At 42.1% G+C, this 14,708-nt stretch overlaps 1 protein-coding gene across 35 annotated transcripts in view; it reads left to right on the top strand.

The window, feature by feature from the left end:
- LOC106589326 (transcription factor 7-like 2) overlaps positions 1–14,708 on the top strand; it is a 100,727-nt gene that overhangs the window by 63,285 nt on the left and 22,734 nt on the right. The window contains exon 1 of one of the 35 annotated variants that reach the window (XM_014179159.2): positions 9,704–10,668. The exons of 33 other annotated variants lie outside the window; for them this stretch is intronic. In XM_014179159.2, coding sequence (XP_014034634.2) covers positions 10,546–10,668 — 123 coding nt within the window. In that variant the 5' untranslated portion in view covers positions 9,704–10,545. Of the gene's footprint in view, positions 1–9,703; positions 10,669–14,708 lie in introns of those variants that run through there. One more of the 35 variants, XM_045710118.1, reaches the window with a different exon arrangement.

Below are 14,708 nucleotides of genomic sequence, written 5' to 3'. Positions count from 1 at the left end.
AGAGTTGCTGATTCGTGCGCATAAGCAGCTGTTTATCCAGAGGGCTTCTGCCCCGGACCAGGCCCAACAATTCTGTGGAATCGTCTCCCAGGGCGGCCTCCCCCCCTGCTCCAAACAATGCTCATTCCTAATGCTGTTTTGAGTCTGAAAAGCCACAGAGCTTTAAAAAGGTTAGATTAAGATATGGTTAAAAGATGCACCGATATCAGTTAGGGTCATTGCATATGCTTGGGCGATGTGTAACAGAGCTCAAACCCAAATCCCCTTGAATAAAAGGATAGAAGCACCACCATGGTAGCTCCATCTTGAGCCATTTATCGAGCGTTGGCTGAAAGCCTAGTGCAGTCCATTGTTCTAAAATTCTCTCTGCATATATCGTTGTTTTATTCTTTCTCTTTATGTTCCGACTTTTTTTTCACTCCATTTTATTTCTTTAAAAGTATTTATTTTTCGATTGGCATTACGGTGAGGTGTAATGGGGTTCTGAGTTTTTAATTAGGGTGCGGATTAGCCGAGTTTGGTTCAGCGCCTCTGATTATTTCACCCGGCCTTTAGGGGACTGAGCTAAAACCCTAATACGTTCAGTACCCCCAAGCAGTCCTCTTTTTGAAGACACCGAACAAAAAAAAGTGGCCTCCGCTAGCGTTCGGCCCTCCGAGGATCATGGGTAAGGGACATTATTCTCGGAATAGCCAATTAATTCCACTGGCAATGATCGGTTTGCGCTTCTTCCCCCCACCTCTCCAACCCCCCCCACCCTCAACTCGCCATTTGAAATGCTAACACAATGAAATATTTTTCTATTGGTCCGTGTCCCTCGGCTAAGCCACTGCCGCGGGCAGAGAATTTAATCGACTGATGAGACCAGAGGCAGGCCCGATAAAAAGGTTACCTGTACGTGACATACACTCCAAGTAGCTAGCGCTACCTTGAACTCGAAAGTTCTGTAACTTTTATTTGACTTTATATCGTTAGTGAGGCCACACTTGTGTTGCAGTGGAGGCTAGAAATTAAGCAAGGCTTCTAGTTACTGTTGCCGCATTACTGAAAAACGGAGCAACGTGACTAATTCTTTATTGAGCGATTTCCTTTGTTTGATTGCGTCGTTTCTCCCAGAACCGTTTTAAATTATACAAAAAAATGTTTTAAAATTGGCTAGATTTTCAGTAAATGAGCTTTAATCAAATAAGATGCTTTATAGTATATAATTTTTTTGCATACTTAATGCAGCTTATCATAGCCTCTTGATTGAGAAAATAATTTATAGCTCAATGAAATGGGTACTTCCGATTTGTTATGAAAATGGAATAAAAAATTGCTTCTTAGCAGAAACTCATCTTCTATTTATTGTATTTTAATTTCACTCCTATTAACTCCTACTCCTATTAACAATACAAGTTGAACAGCTGAGAGGTTTAAATTGATATAATGTATTATTATTATCAAATGGAAATAGAAATTAAAACAATATTATACATTTTCATGTTTGCAGTCATTGCACTGACACAAGCTTTGTCTGGCTGGACTAGGTGAGATTAGAACAGTACAGGTGCACCTGTCACATTTGAACACTTCAGGGATGGGTAAGGTAGGAAGGAAGAGAGGGGAGGAGGAATTGAGGCCCTTCTCAAATTGTTAGTTAAAGATATACTGGCACGGAATAGGTATATATGGTTGCTGCAATACCCCCCAACCCAATCTCAAATCCACACACACACACACACACACACACACACACACACACACACACACACACACACACACACACACACACACACACACTTTGCTGTCTAGGAGGACTGAGGCAGGTGGCTCCCCATGGCTGCGGCTTCATGACAACATGCCATTAGAAATAGCAGGCCTGTTGATCAATCCTGCCGACATGACAGCTCCGCCGCGAGGCCTGGCTCTTTGAGTGCCGGCTCTGCGGCAGCTCCCTCTCCCGTTTCTCCCCACTAATTGGTGAAAGTTCTCTTATATATGCTCGTGGCACAGGGCTCTTTTTCCCCTCCTCCTCCTGCTCCTCTTCTTCTTTTTCTCCCTCTCCTTCTTCTTTTGCTTTTTCTCTCCTGCCTCTCATGCCTCTCCTTCCCCTATCCACCCCCCAAACATATTTTTTTTTACTTTAACATTGTCACAATGGAAATGATAACTTTGAGCTATATATTGCAAGTGGGTTAAGAAAAGGATGCGTGTGCCGCAGGCGTTGTTCGTTCTGCATTTACTGCGGGTGTTGCACAGCTCCGATTTGACATTGACTCTTGGCAATATACATCAATGCGAGATAGGAAGCATAAAAACATTGTCAGGTGATCTTACTTGCAAGGAGAATGCGGTCATGAACGTTCTAGCAATATTAATTGCACTTTTATATTGTCAATTCACTTGATACTGTTTGAAATAGAAAATCTAATTCCAATGTTTTGTCATTCAATGTCATAATGTCATCAACATTGAAACCAATGTAATTATTGCCTCTAACAACAGCTGCATAGCAGCATAAGTATTTGAATTTATTCAATTAATTGTATAATCCCTCTCTTTTTTTTATCAAACAGAATTTAGTTGAACAGTAAAAAATGTCAAAACAATTGTCAGGAAATTTCTCTCTGTTGCCTGCTGACTGTCACGGTAGCGTGGCGGCTGCGTTTTAATCCGACGCCGTCTCTCCCATCAGTCTTTAACACCACCCACTCTAGAATCTTCTCTGAACTAAATAAATGAGTGCGAGAGGGGAGAGATAAACACACATGAAATGTTTAACTGTCTCACATTTGTCATCTGTTTACACCTCTTAATTAAACAGACACAGCTTAGCCCTGGCACTCCAAGTGCAGCCACACACACACTTATATACACACACACACACACACACACCTTTTGAGCACTGGAGCCTAAGCGCAAACACTGTCCGGTCCTTCATTTAGCCATTCATATTTACATTACTCGGCCCTTGTGGGTTAGTGGAGGATTGGAGGCAGAACCAGTGGGGTTTTTTAAAACCATTTTCCAGCCGTTCTAATAGTGGAATGGAGAGAGACAGCAGATAGAGCTTCTAGTGAGTGAGTTAGACACTGCTTTTTGTGTTATGTTATTTAAAGTAGGCTCTATAGAGGGTTTGCCCGGAAAATATGGTGTTCCGTGGGCATGTCTGGATTTGTTTATATCTCAAAATGTAATTGTGATTTAGCATGAACTGAAAACATTAACTACTACCTCCACCCAGTGGCACAAAAGGAGAAAAGAAAATCCCAGGTACGATTGGCGTTCTGCAGTTTCTAATATGGGTGTGAAGATTTTCCTTGGGGGGGGTTTCGCCACACAATAGCAATGCTATATCTAGTGTTCTGCATTGTTCCTCTTATCCTTACAATATTAAATACTGTAAATTCGGTCAGGAGACTCCCTTCCTTATCAGCAGTGAATTTTAATGGTGACATCTTTAGAACCGGCAGTGTAGCCGACATGAATGTGTATTTTTTGATGCATCGTAGCATGCAGTCAAACAGTGTGTGTGTGTGTGTGTGTGTGTGTGTGTGTGTGTGTGTGTGTGTGTGTGTGTGTGTGTGTGTGTGTGTGTGTGTGTGTGTGTGTGTGTGTTTTCATGTAAGTGTTTGTGTGAATCAGACAGGAGATCTGCACCACTGTAAAAGCTACTGTATTCTCCATGTTAATCATTCCCTTGAATATGCGCAATTAACAGTGTGTGGTTGTACAGTAGTGCTGTGCCAGTTCTCCAGGCTGCCAGAGAGAGATGGAGAGAAAGAGAGAGCCGGTACTGAAGCCCGGGCCTCGGGTGAGTGGGAGAGAGGAGAGTAGAAGAGAGAGGAGACGAATTGGGGGGTTCCTCAGAAGCCCCTCTCCAGATCCGAGGCAAGGGGGATCAAAGTGGCTTGTTTTATGTGGCTCGCGCGAGACTTTGAAGTCCCCGAGTCACCTACAGCACTCACTTCATCAAGTTCACTAGTGTCTTAATAGCAGATCAATAAGTTTCAAAGTCGGAGAGTTAATTCGATACTAGTGCTGATGTGATCACGCTGGGCCACAGAGCTGCCTGCTCTCCTCTCCTTTCCTCTTTCCTTCTACTCACCTAGATTGGACCTGTTAGAAACTCTCAACATGCATTAAGACATGGAGTGGTTTTCTACTTGCTGTTTAATCTTAAAGACAGGCCCCAGTGAACACCTAATTAATTGGGCTGTGTGTCTGTGTTCATGCAATTGCAATGTGTTATTGTATGCTAAAATTATAATTATAATTGATATTATTATTACTATTATTATTATTATGAATGTATGCTCAAGTAGACATATAGACCTGCATTTGTCAATCTCAAATTGACAAATGCATTGTAAGGAACACACAATTGTATTTGTAATATTAACCATATCTTCATTTAATATTGCTAAATTGGTTATATTTTACAACTCAATTACAACCCAAGGTAAATTAAAACTCTAAATATAGCATTTGGTCTTTTTTTTTTTTTTGACCATGGTCATACATTTTTAAAGCTTACAATATCAAAATATGATATTTTAAACTCATTGTGAGGTCAGATATAATAAAGCTCTTATGAAAATTAAAGGTATATACTGCAAAGTTATCTAAAAATAAAAACACCCGAAAACAATCACACCGATGCCTGCGGCTTTTTGAGGCGCCGTAAAATGTTGATATGGAGCAGTCCTATGCTGCTTTCTTCAGTTCAATAGAAGACACTACCATCTGTATTTTGGGGTGGTAGTGCCGCTGGGCTGTTGGAGTCGGATCAGCACCTTGAGAACAAAAGCCCAATTTTTTATGTTCATCTAAGGGTTGCTAATGGTATTAGGGGTCCTGCAGGGTGGTCGACAGGGGCCCGACACCCCAAGGTGTGCCCATAGCTTGACCCCCGACCTGCACCAATTGACAGGGCCGGTGGCATTAATGCCCCACATCTGTCATTTTTCGTACACCCCCCTTGGCGCCTTTTTACTATATTTCAAAGTGGTATTTTCCATGAAAAGATAGAAAGAAATTCCAAACGTGCCCTAAAAAAAAGGTTCCTATTTGGGTCGACCCCTGACGGATAACGGGAAAGGAAAAGCAGGGAAAGCGGCGAAAGCACCTCAAAGAATGGTGAAAAGAACCGGTATCGCACTGTAGAGTTCACTTTCTGTTTGTTCAAAATCTTAAGCCTCAAGCGTGAGAAGACAAAAAAAAACAATTGTGTGTGATCTGTGCTTTTTTCGCTCTTCAAAAACATGCAAAAGCAATTACAATGGATATTGGATTAAGAGTAGGACTGAACTAAATGGCATGTTACCTGGCTAATTTCTCAGCGAGTCAGGTGCAGGTAAGAATGCTGTTGATTAAGGCACTGTATTTAAAATATATGTATGTTATTACGAGTTGGATTTATTCTGGCCAGTCTCGATTAGAAAATATGTGATTCTTCAGACATGTTGTTTGATATACGTCCCGGTTTGTAGGTACTGTATTTCAGATTGTTGGGAAAAGGTTCCTTAGTTTGAACTGTAATGGTGTAAGCGGGTTGTTCTGATGGTGTAGGGAAAGGATTTCCCGGTTTTAGTTGAAATGGTGGTAGCGGGTGGTAGTGGAAGGCTGCCTGTGTGGTCCACGGTGAACGGCACTGTGTCGGGCTCCGCGTAGAGTGCTGGAGGTCCAGGATTTTGATTAATGTTTCATGTCAAATTTGTGCAGGAATTATTTACTATTCCGTGTTTATATCTCTCATTCCTCTTCATTCCAACTCATGTTAGAAAGCCCTGAGGAAAAAGTATTCCAGAAGGAGGGAGAAATGTTAATTAGAATTCAGATTCTATCAAAAAAAATTATAATAGTACTTGAATCATAATTTTTGACTGCTGTCACAGAAAATATTTGTAATTTGTAGTTTCAGTCCTTTCAGTAAAAACGGTTAAAATCGTGAGTCAGAATATTTCTAACATCCTTTTTTTCTGACGTTCCTCCAGCTCACGCACAATGAAATCTTGCTTCATTAAAAGTGTATTAATCTTGTCTCTTGTCTCCAGGGAGGCACCTTAAGATGATGTTTTGTCTTTTTCTTTAAATTGTTGGAGAAAAAAAATCTCCCAGATTTGGTCCCTGTCAGTCAGAAATAATTGTGTGCTTAATCTTGTCCCTGATGGATGACTTGGAGTTCAGCAATGGGCCAGCTCCAATGACAAATACAATATTAATATTCATTAACTGCTTTGACAATGCTAATTTTGATGCAGTAGTAAAGGGCCTTCCAAAGTTAGCGGCCAAAGCATCAGAGCTGCGCAAGGTGGCAAGATAATTTGTGCTGGTTTACTGAGCTGAAGGCTTTTAAAGTCTTAAGGAAGGAAAAAAAGCTAGGTACCACAAACAAAATAAAAGAGAAACGGAAAAAGTTCACACGCATTGGAAACCAGGACTGCAGAAGTAATACGATCAAGAGACGGCTACAAAAATTTGACACCTCCGATGCCTCATCTTTGAGCAAATATATATATTTTTTAAAATAAAAGTTGCAACCAAAAAAAAAGAGTAACATGGTAAGTCAGCACATTCTTGATTTTGTTTAATCTTTTTGATCTTTTAAATTATCGCCATTTGAAGATCAATAGTAATTTTTTTCTGCTATGGTTAAAAGGCTCACAGCGGTGGTATGGTGGATGGTCGGATCACGGCTTTAAGAGTGGGCTTCCTCTCTTCAAGCCACCAGTTGTCCGGGCTTAATTTCCTATTGCAAGTTCGCTAGGAACCATACCGGCTTGTTTCAATTTCTTAGTGTTTTTGTTATTGTTAACTGCTGTTGTTGGCTTGTCTTCTGGCTTTGTTTGACTTTGGAGCCGGGGCTGATTTTTCTTTTCTGTTGTCTTTAGAGATTACAGGGAGACAGTGGAGGTTGCAAAGCTTTAACAGTGCGACTGTCTCTTTTGTTAATAAATGTCTGGTTGGTCTTTTTGGTATCGTATTTTACTGGGTCCCTTCATCAAAATCTGTGGCTACCGGCAGGCAGGACCAGGGGGCAATTTGGCCATAACACCACACACTCGCTGCCCGATCGGATTACTTTCTTTGGCTTTTTAAAAACATTTATTTTTGCCCTGTGTTGTGTTTTTTGACTTTGCATTTTATTTCGTCCTACTCCTAGTGAATGGAGCGTAGCTAGCATTGAGGATTAATAACATGACGAGGGACACCCCACTGCTTGAGTTTAGCCAAGTTAGGGAAACTCCTATAGAAGACTCGAGTACCTTTATGTCTACCAAGCCGCGGAAGGATAGCCTCTCTCCCTCTCCCTCACTTCTTTCTCTCAATTCTTTTTGTTGTTCTTTCAACTTATCAAAGAAAGAGAGATGGACACAAAGGAGCTTATTAGGGGGGATATGAAGATGGGCGAGGGGGAGAGAGAGGGACTCCTGGTCAGACGTGGAGGAGAGCAACGCTGCCTGAGAGTGTGTGTGTGAATGAATGAGGGGGCTGAGTGTGAACAGCCCAGTTTGGCCGCTCGCTCGCTCTCCTCTGTCGGACCTGGATGGGCTTGCCATCGCTGGCTGGTGCTCGACCGGTCCTTTTCCCTCTTCTTTGGGCTGGTGTGTTATCGACTCAGCCGATCAGGCGTTTGGTTTGCGAGGGGCTGCCGTAGATGAGGTGCTGCCCCCCAGTGGATTAGTGGATGACATGGTGATGGGCGTCTTGTTGAAGTCTGTGCGCTACCATGAGCGCCAGCATGCTTGTTTTAACCAGGAACCGAGCAGCATCCCAAATACAGCTCTTTTAAATGGTAAGACTTCAACATTATTTATTACCTCCTGTGCTTTATTGTTCAACTAATGTAAGTTGGCTTGTCTGGCTGTAAATATTATTTTTTATTGGAGTTTGTTGACATTATTGTATGTCTTCCATTTGGCAATTTCTAATAGTTTAGTTGCTAAGTGACAGGTTGAAAGGCAGTGTTTGATTGCTTTGTCTGACAGTCTGACATGGTCAACTTTAATTTAAAATTATATTTATTATTTTGTAATAATATATTGATCATAAATCATATCAATTATGATTAAGGTAATGAAAATAGTGAGGTGCATTGTACTATTAATAACTAAATATCAGGTCTTTTTTATTCAGTTTCTTATGTATTATTTTTTTTAATACATTTTAATTGTTGTTATTCTGAAATAATTTTGAAATATGTATTTTTTAATTGAATTTTAAATCATTAAACTAAATTTGTATTATCTGTAAATATTCTATTAAATCAATTATCATGGTATGTTATCACAAAACAATGTGCCTAGATTAGGGGCATCTCTTTGAGTGTATGCCAATCATTTTCATTTTGTGTCCAGTCTTGTATTCCTCAAAGTTAAGACCAAATGAGCAGGATTTGTAACGGTCGCCATCCATTGTTGTCCATTCCGGTTTCCTCTCTTTCGTTTCTTTTCTTGCACACTTTTTAGTCTAGTGTGTACACCGGAGACAGTGGAGTGGGATAGAGGGTCTTTTATTTCTCTCTTTTTTCAGAGGGTCGTCTCTCCTGTTGGTCGCACTGTTGCCATTGTGGCCGGCTGATTGGGAGCTGTCCATCATTTGCGGGCGAACTGGCAGTTTACTTAAGAAAGTGCACGTGGGACAAAGGAGGTCGCGGGAGTGTGGCGGCCGAGCTGAATGGAGGGAGGGAAGGCAATTAGCCGCCACGTTGTTGGGGCTCTTTTACTTGTCAAGCCGGTGCCTCGTTGCTTTTGTGGGAGCCATGTAAAGGACATTCCTAGGGCTTTGTTTTGGCATTAAGGGCCTCTGGCGAACGCCAGAGAAGAGCAGGGCAAAAAAAGAAGATTGAAATAAAATATGGGGGAAAAAGCCATGCGTTAGGTTTTTGTTGCTTCCGTTGTTGTCATTTTTCTACATCTTATTGTTGCTCAGATATTAAAATATGCTTTTTCAGTTGCCCCTTTTTTTAATGTATTTTTTTTTATTTAACCTGGCAAGTCAGTTAAGAACAAATTCTTATTTACAATGACGGCCTACCAGGGAACAGTGGGTTAACTGCCTTGTTCAGGGGTAGAACGACAGATTTTTACCTTGTCAGCTCAGGGATTCGATCCAGCAACCTTTCAGTTACTGGCCCAACACTCTAACCACTAGGCTACCTGCCACCCCTTTATTGCAAATATATTTTTGATTCATTGTCACCAGGTAGGTGACAATGTGTTTGGAACTCTACCTACTTTTTTGTCACTAAATCATATTGAAATGATATATTTATTAAAAACCACAATTGTATATTTCCTTTACATTCAAAATATCAAATTAAACCTTGGTGAAGCAAGTTCTTGTGCAATTAGTTAATCGCCCTACTTGTTAATTGGTGAAAGGCACATGTCCTGCATTTGCTTGCCCTGCTCTAAGGCCCTGGAAGTGGTAAGAGCCTGGAAAGCGCTAGGGACAGGAGCATGTTTGTGGGGCCCGAATATTCAGAGGAAATGATCTCAAGATGATAATGTTTCAGAGACGGAGGACAGAGAGAGCAGTAGGGGGTATGGAGGCTTTAGGCCTTGCGTAGTTGATCTTCTCACACAGAGAGGTCAGGAGGATTTAACAGTGGAATCCTCCACCCTCCCATCTTCAGTATTATTGGACAGAAAAAAATAAACAGAAAGAAGACCCCACGTAGATGTCACGTCCATGTCAAAATGAAGACAAATACATTTCTTTCTCGTATCCTCCTTCCCCCCTGGAAAGTTGGGTTGGAGAGGGGACTGTCAGTATCACATGGATAAGTGACTGTTCGCTACACTTTGCTGAGCCTGCCCTCCCTTTGTGGATGTTGTGTCTTGTTCTTTTTTCTCCCCCTCTCTCTTTGTCTCTTTCCTTGCTCACTTTACCTTGTTGTAGCCAAAGCTTTTCAAGCTGCCAGTTCGACTCTGGGCATCCTGGAGGGACTGCAGAGCCCACACACACACATACACACACATACAAGTGTGCAATCTGGGAGTTTTGTAATAACAATATTTTTGTTGTCTATATTGTTGTGTATTTTTTTTCTCGTTTGTTACTTGTGGGAAGACTTCTCTGCACTGAGAAGCAGCACTTTATAATTTTTTTCTCGGTTCGTGTTTTCGCTTTCATTTCTTGTGACCGGCACAAACTTTCCTGAGAGAGGAAGCTGCGAGGAGCTGCTGAGAGTGGTGGAGGAAGCTGGGGGATCCTCATGCTGTTTTGGGGGAGGTAGGGGGGCAGGCTAGGCCCCAGACCCTGAGCCACATCTGTGGATCCTCAGACACAAATGTCTGTGGATCCTCCAATCATAAAATCCTGGGAACAATGGGCCACTCGTGTCGCAATGAGGATGCCTCGGTTTGAGGGACACACACATGCCCAGCCGCACACACTTCAGCACTTTGGGAGAAGAAGAAGTGAAGGCTAAGAAAAGACAAAGAAGAAGAAGTGGAGGAGGAAAAAGAGTGTGAAGAAGAAAGGGAAGGCCAGTGGTTTTGAACGCTGTAGTGAGGGAGGAGAAGTGGGGGGCAGGTGAAAAGTAAGCGGGGGGTCATGTACCCGAGTGAGGGCGTTTTAGCGGGGCCGGAGGAGAGGGGAGCCAAAGGAGGAGTCCTTGCCCCCGGGGTCCCCCTCCTCCAGCAGATCGGCTGCTGGCATCTGAATCTCAGTGGCTGGGTGAGTAAACCACACTCCCCTACCTCCTTTCTCTGTCTCTCTTCATCTCCCTTTCTCTCAATTCCTGTTCTCCATCACTTTTTGATTATGTTACCGTTGAACTTTGAGGTTCAGATGATGGTTGTTGTGATTAAGGGGGAGCCAGATGGGTATTCCCTCTCCTGTAAGTGCAGGCTGGTGGTCATCTGCTTTAAAGCTTTTTCCTTTCAAATATTCCTTTTTGCTTCAATTTTTTTTTTAGGTGGCTGTGTATGTTTATGTGCGGGGAGGGGGTGTTCTTGATCTTGGCGTGTGTTTGGGAGGTGTGTGTGGGGATATGCTAATGAGCAGTGTACATTTACAGAAACAGGCCAAAGACAGAAAGCAGCATTTGCCATTTTGTTTTAAATTGCTATTCAAATCTATAAACAGTTATTTACTAATGAATTAAAATGAAAATAGTTAGTTCAGTATTACTTTGTATTATTTATCAAAAGATCATACCTTATTATCCAACTGAATAGTAATTCCTAGACAAAGCATTATTTGATCATGCTCGCGTCTAACCATGAAATGGAAAATATAATTGAAATAACCCACAAATTAACATATTCCTCTCTTAATTTTGCCATCTAATTCAAAATTATAATTGCCTCCTCTTTCAACTGAAAATGTAAAACGCTGATTGCATTTCAAAAGCTGATGACAGAACTCAGTGTAGCTCCTGCACTGTAGTATCACTGCTTCTAGACACCACTTCAACTCGGGTAGGAAAGCTCAAGAGATGATTACATTCTAATGGGGAAGTGTAAACACACATAGCACATTGCTCTTGTATAAAACTCAATATGAAATACATTTTAGACAATTATTTATTAAAATCACATTGACAAAGTTATATGGAAGATATATTGCAAAATGTAAATTTGACAAATGACAGACTTCAATATGTATGAATGAATGAAGAGAGAGAGAGATGGAGAATGAGAGCAAAGGCTTTGGCCCAGATACATTTTTTGTTAGGTCCTGTGATCAGCAGCAAGCATGTCACAGAAGCAAAGTGAATAGATTAACTTTTAAATATACTGACTCGGTCTCTAGAGCAAGATGCCCTTGGAGTGGGCTGATTTTTTTCTCCCTGTCTGGAATAGCAATACTGATCGCCTGGCACTTTCCTAAATTCTTTAATTTTTTCCCCAACACAGCATTGCGATATTACTGAGATTGTATTTTAGTGCAAACACAACAGTGAGGGTTGGTTCCACGTCTAAATATGGAAAATGTTGATGTATTTAATGCTGCAGAAATTGTCCAGTTTTAACTCAAATATGGTGATCTAAGTTAGTGTGTGTATTTTTATTCTGACACTGTACACTCTTAGAAAAAAAAGGTGCTATCTAGAACCTTAAAGGGTTCTTTGGTTGTCCCCACAGGAGAACCCTTTGAAGAACCCTTTTTGGTTCCAGGTAGAACCCGTTTGGGTTCCATCTGAAACCAAAAAGGTTCTACCTGGAACCAAAAAGGTTCTCCTATGGGTACAGCCAAATAACCCTTTTGGAACACTATTTTCTAAGAGTGTATATACAGTATGTTCATAGAAGATTACGCTTTAAGATATTGTATTGGTAAAGAAACCAACACAAAATGGTATGTAATGTGTTGCTCTGCTCGTTTGACCCCAAGGTGTTGCATTAATGAAAATATAGCATCGTTACTAGGATTTGATGTGTAGCCTACGATCTGTATCTTTGGGAATGTTCACTTTGATCTCCATCACTGCTAACAGTGAGATGGAAAATGTAGTTACTGGCAACAGAGATGTGATATGGGTGTCGCTTGGAGACGATAATATTTTGCCTGGAGCGGGCACTCTTAACGCCTTAGAGGTAAACTTGAATGTTTTATGAAAATACATCCTATCACACCAATAAAACCTATTGTGATAGTGGACAATAATTTTGATGTTGCCATGTGTTTTGTTTTTGCACTTATCAGATAATGTAAAAGTCTACACACACAAACACACACACAAGCTCCAATCATTCCCTCTCTTTCTCTCCCTCCCTCCCACTCCTCTTGCACAGTGTGTGTTTTCTGCATGGTGTCTCTGTGTGTGTGCTTGGATGCGGGCCACTGGCACGTTTTGGGAGGGGATCAGTGCCCTGGCAGCTTTTTATGCTTGCTCTGGAATTTGTGGGCCTGCGAGGACCCCTATCCATCACTACGCTGTCAGGCCCCCCCCCGGTCCCCCTGCCCCCCTCACTCAACTCCACTACAGCTCATTAGAGCCTGCAAGGCGTTGTGACAACTCATCATATCATGAGATAAAGCATGGAGAGACGTGCAGGGGCCACAAGGTCGCCACCTTCACATTTAGTCTTGAAATTGCCCTGCAAGGTGCAACCAGGCGGAAATGCAAGGCCAACAGCTTTTCCCTGTCCTGCTTTTCTCTCTCTCTCTGTCCTCCTCCTCTTTGTTTCTGTCTCTCACAGAGTATCCTCTTGTAACTGCCATTACCACATGCCTGTGGTGAAGCAGCTCAAAAAAGTGATTTGACAAAGTTTGATTTGTTTCGTAGACTAAATGATAAGCAATATTGTAAAAACCAAGTTATTGACTCAAATGTACCATTGGAACGTGAAATACCACTTGATAAAGGTCACGCTTTATTTTCAGATCCAAAACCATGGTCAGTTGAACCATAAAGAAAGAGGATACCTAACCAACTCGGACAAGTTGTGTCCACCCTACATCAGCCCCATTGCATGAGTGGCTGATGGGAATGCCTAGGGGTCAGGGGTTGGACAATGATGCTGAGTGAGTGTGACACGGCCTCTCCGTGGCAACCAGAGGGCCTGCACACAAACACACAGTCCCTCTCTCCATCCACACAGCCCAGACACTAGTGAGGTCACCACCAGGGGTCAAGACCATGATACTGCGACTGTCACTCGCACCAAGGGGGTTCAGCGCACGCACGCATACACTCACGTGAACATGTACGCTCTCACAGACACACTCTCTCGAGGAAAAACAGTTGTCTTTCTTGGCAGTGTGACTCTTTTTATGTATATATTTCTAAAGTACGCTACAGTGTGTGTTTGTTTGTGCAGAGGTGTATGCACAGGCCCTAGTACTACAGATCTTCTGTAAAGCGTTTAGCCATTCAGCAGTTGGAATTTCTGCGGGACGCTTTCTTTGAAATGGTTAATCAAGGTCAAGGAACAGTAGTGTATACAAATTCATACAATTGTGTGTTGATTGAGTACCCGTTTTGAGCACACGCGCGCGTGTCTGTATGCACTTTCTTGAACAGCTCTCTCGTGATTAGTCTCCTGGTATATTTCTGTCTATAGTAATACTGAAAGTGGTGGGAGTGATGGCAACAGGGCCAGGAAGTCGGCTTTGCTCCTTCCTTTGTAGAGAAACAGAAAATACTCCCACGTAGTTCCTTTGTTTAGCATGTGTGCTTTGTATAATGCTCCACTTGTTTGAGGAGCTGTGGTGTGATTCCGTCAGCGCCTGTTGTCCGAGGGTGTTAAAAGCAGGTGCTGCACCGAGGCCTAGATTCATTTTAATGGGGGAAAAAAAGCAGGTGCTGCACCGAGGCTTCATTTTAATAGAAGGTGTGTGTGTGTGTGTGTGTGTGTGTGTGTGTGTGTGTGTGTGTGTGTGTGTGTGTGTGTGTGTGTGTGTGTGTGTGTGTGTGTGTGTGTGTGTGTGTGTGTGTGTGTGTGTGTGTGTGTGTGTGTGTACGCAGTGTAGGCTATATCTTATTTTTTGGGGGGGTTGGGACTAAACTGTATTGTTGATATGGTGTGAACCTAGTCTGTGTTTTCTGCAATGGCCTGAACTTCAGGTGTGATTGGGCTCATATCAGTAAAACAAAAAATCATCCCGCCTCTCTCCATGGCTGTTCCACTTAAGCTCTGTGCATATGTTACAGTCCATATGGGCTCTGCACTGTAGGTGTTGGAATCTGGTATGACTCACCTGTTCTCTCTGTGAAAGTGCAAAAGCTTAACTTATGGGCTTGTCAGTGACGTCTGGACTCAAGGGCA

Source organism: Salmo salar, chromosome ssa28 (genome assembly GCF_905237065.1).
Source record: "Salmo salar chromosome ssa28, Ssal_v3.1, whole genome shotgun sequence".
NCBI classification, from domain to species: domain Eukaryota; kingdom Metazoa; phylum Chordata; class Actinopteri; order Salmoniformes; family Salmonidae; genus Salmo; species Salmo salar.
Note: the sequence above shows the minus strand (reverse complement) of the source record. Positions and strands in the feature narration are given on the sequence as shown.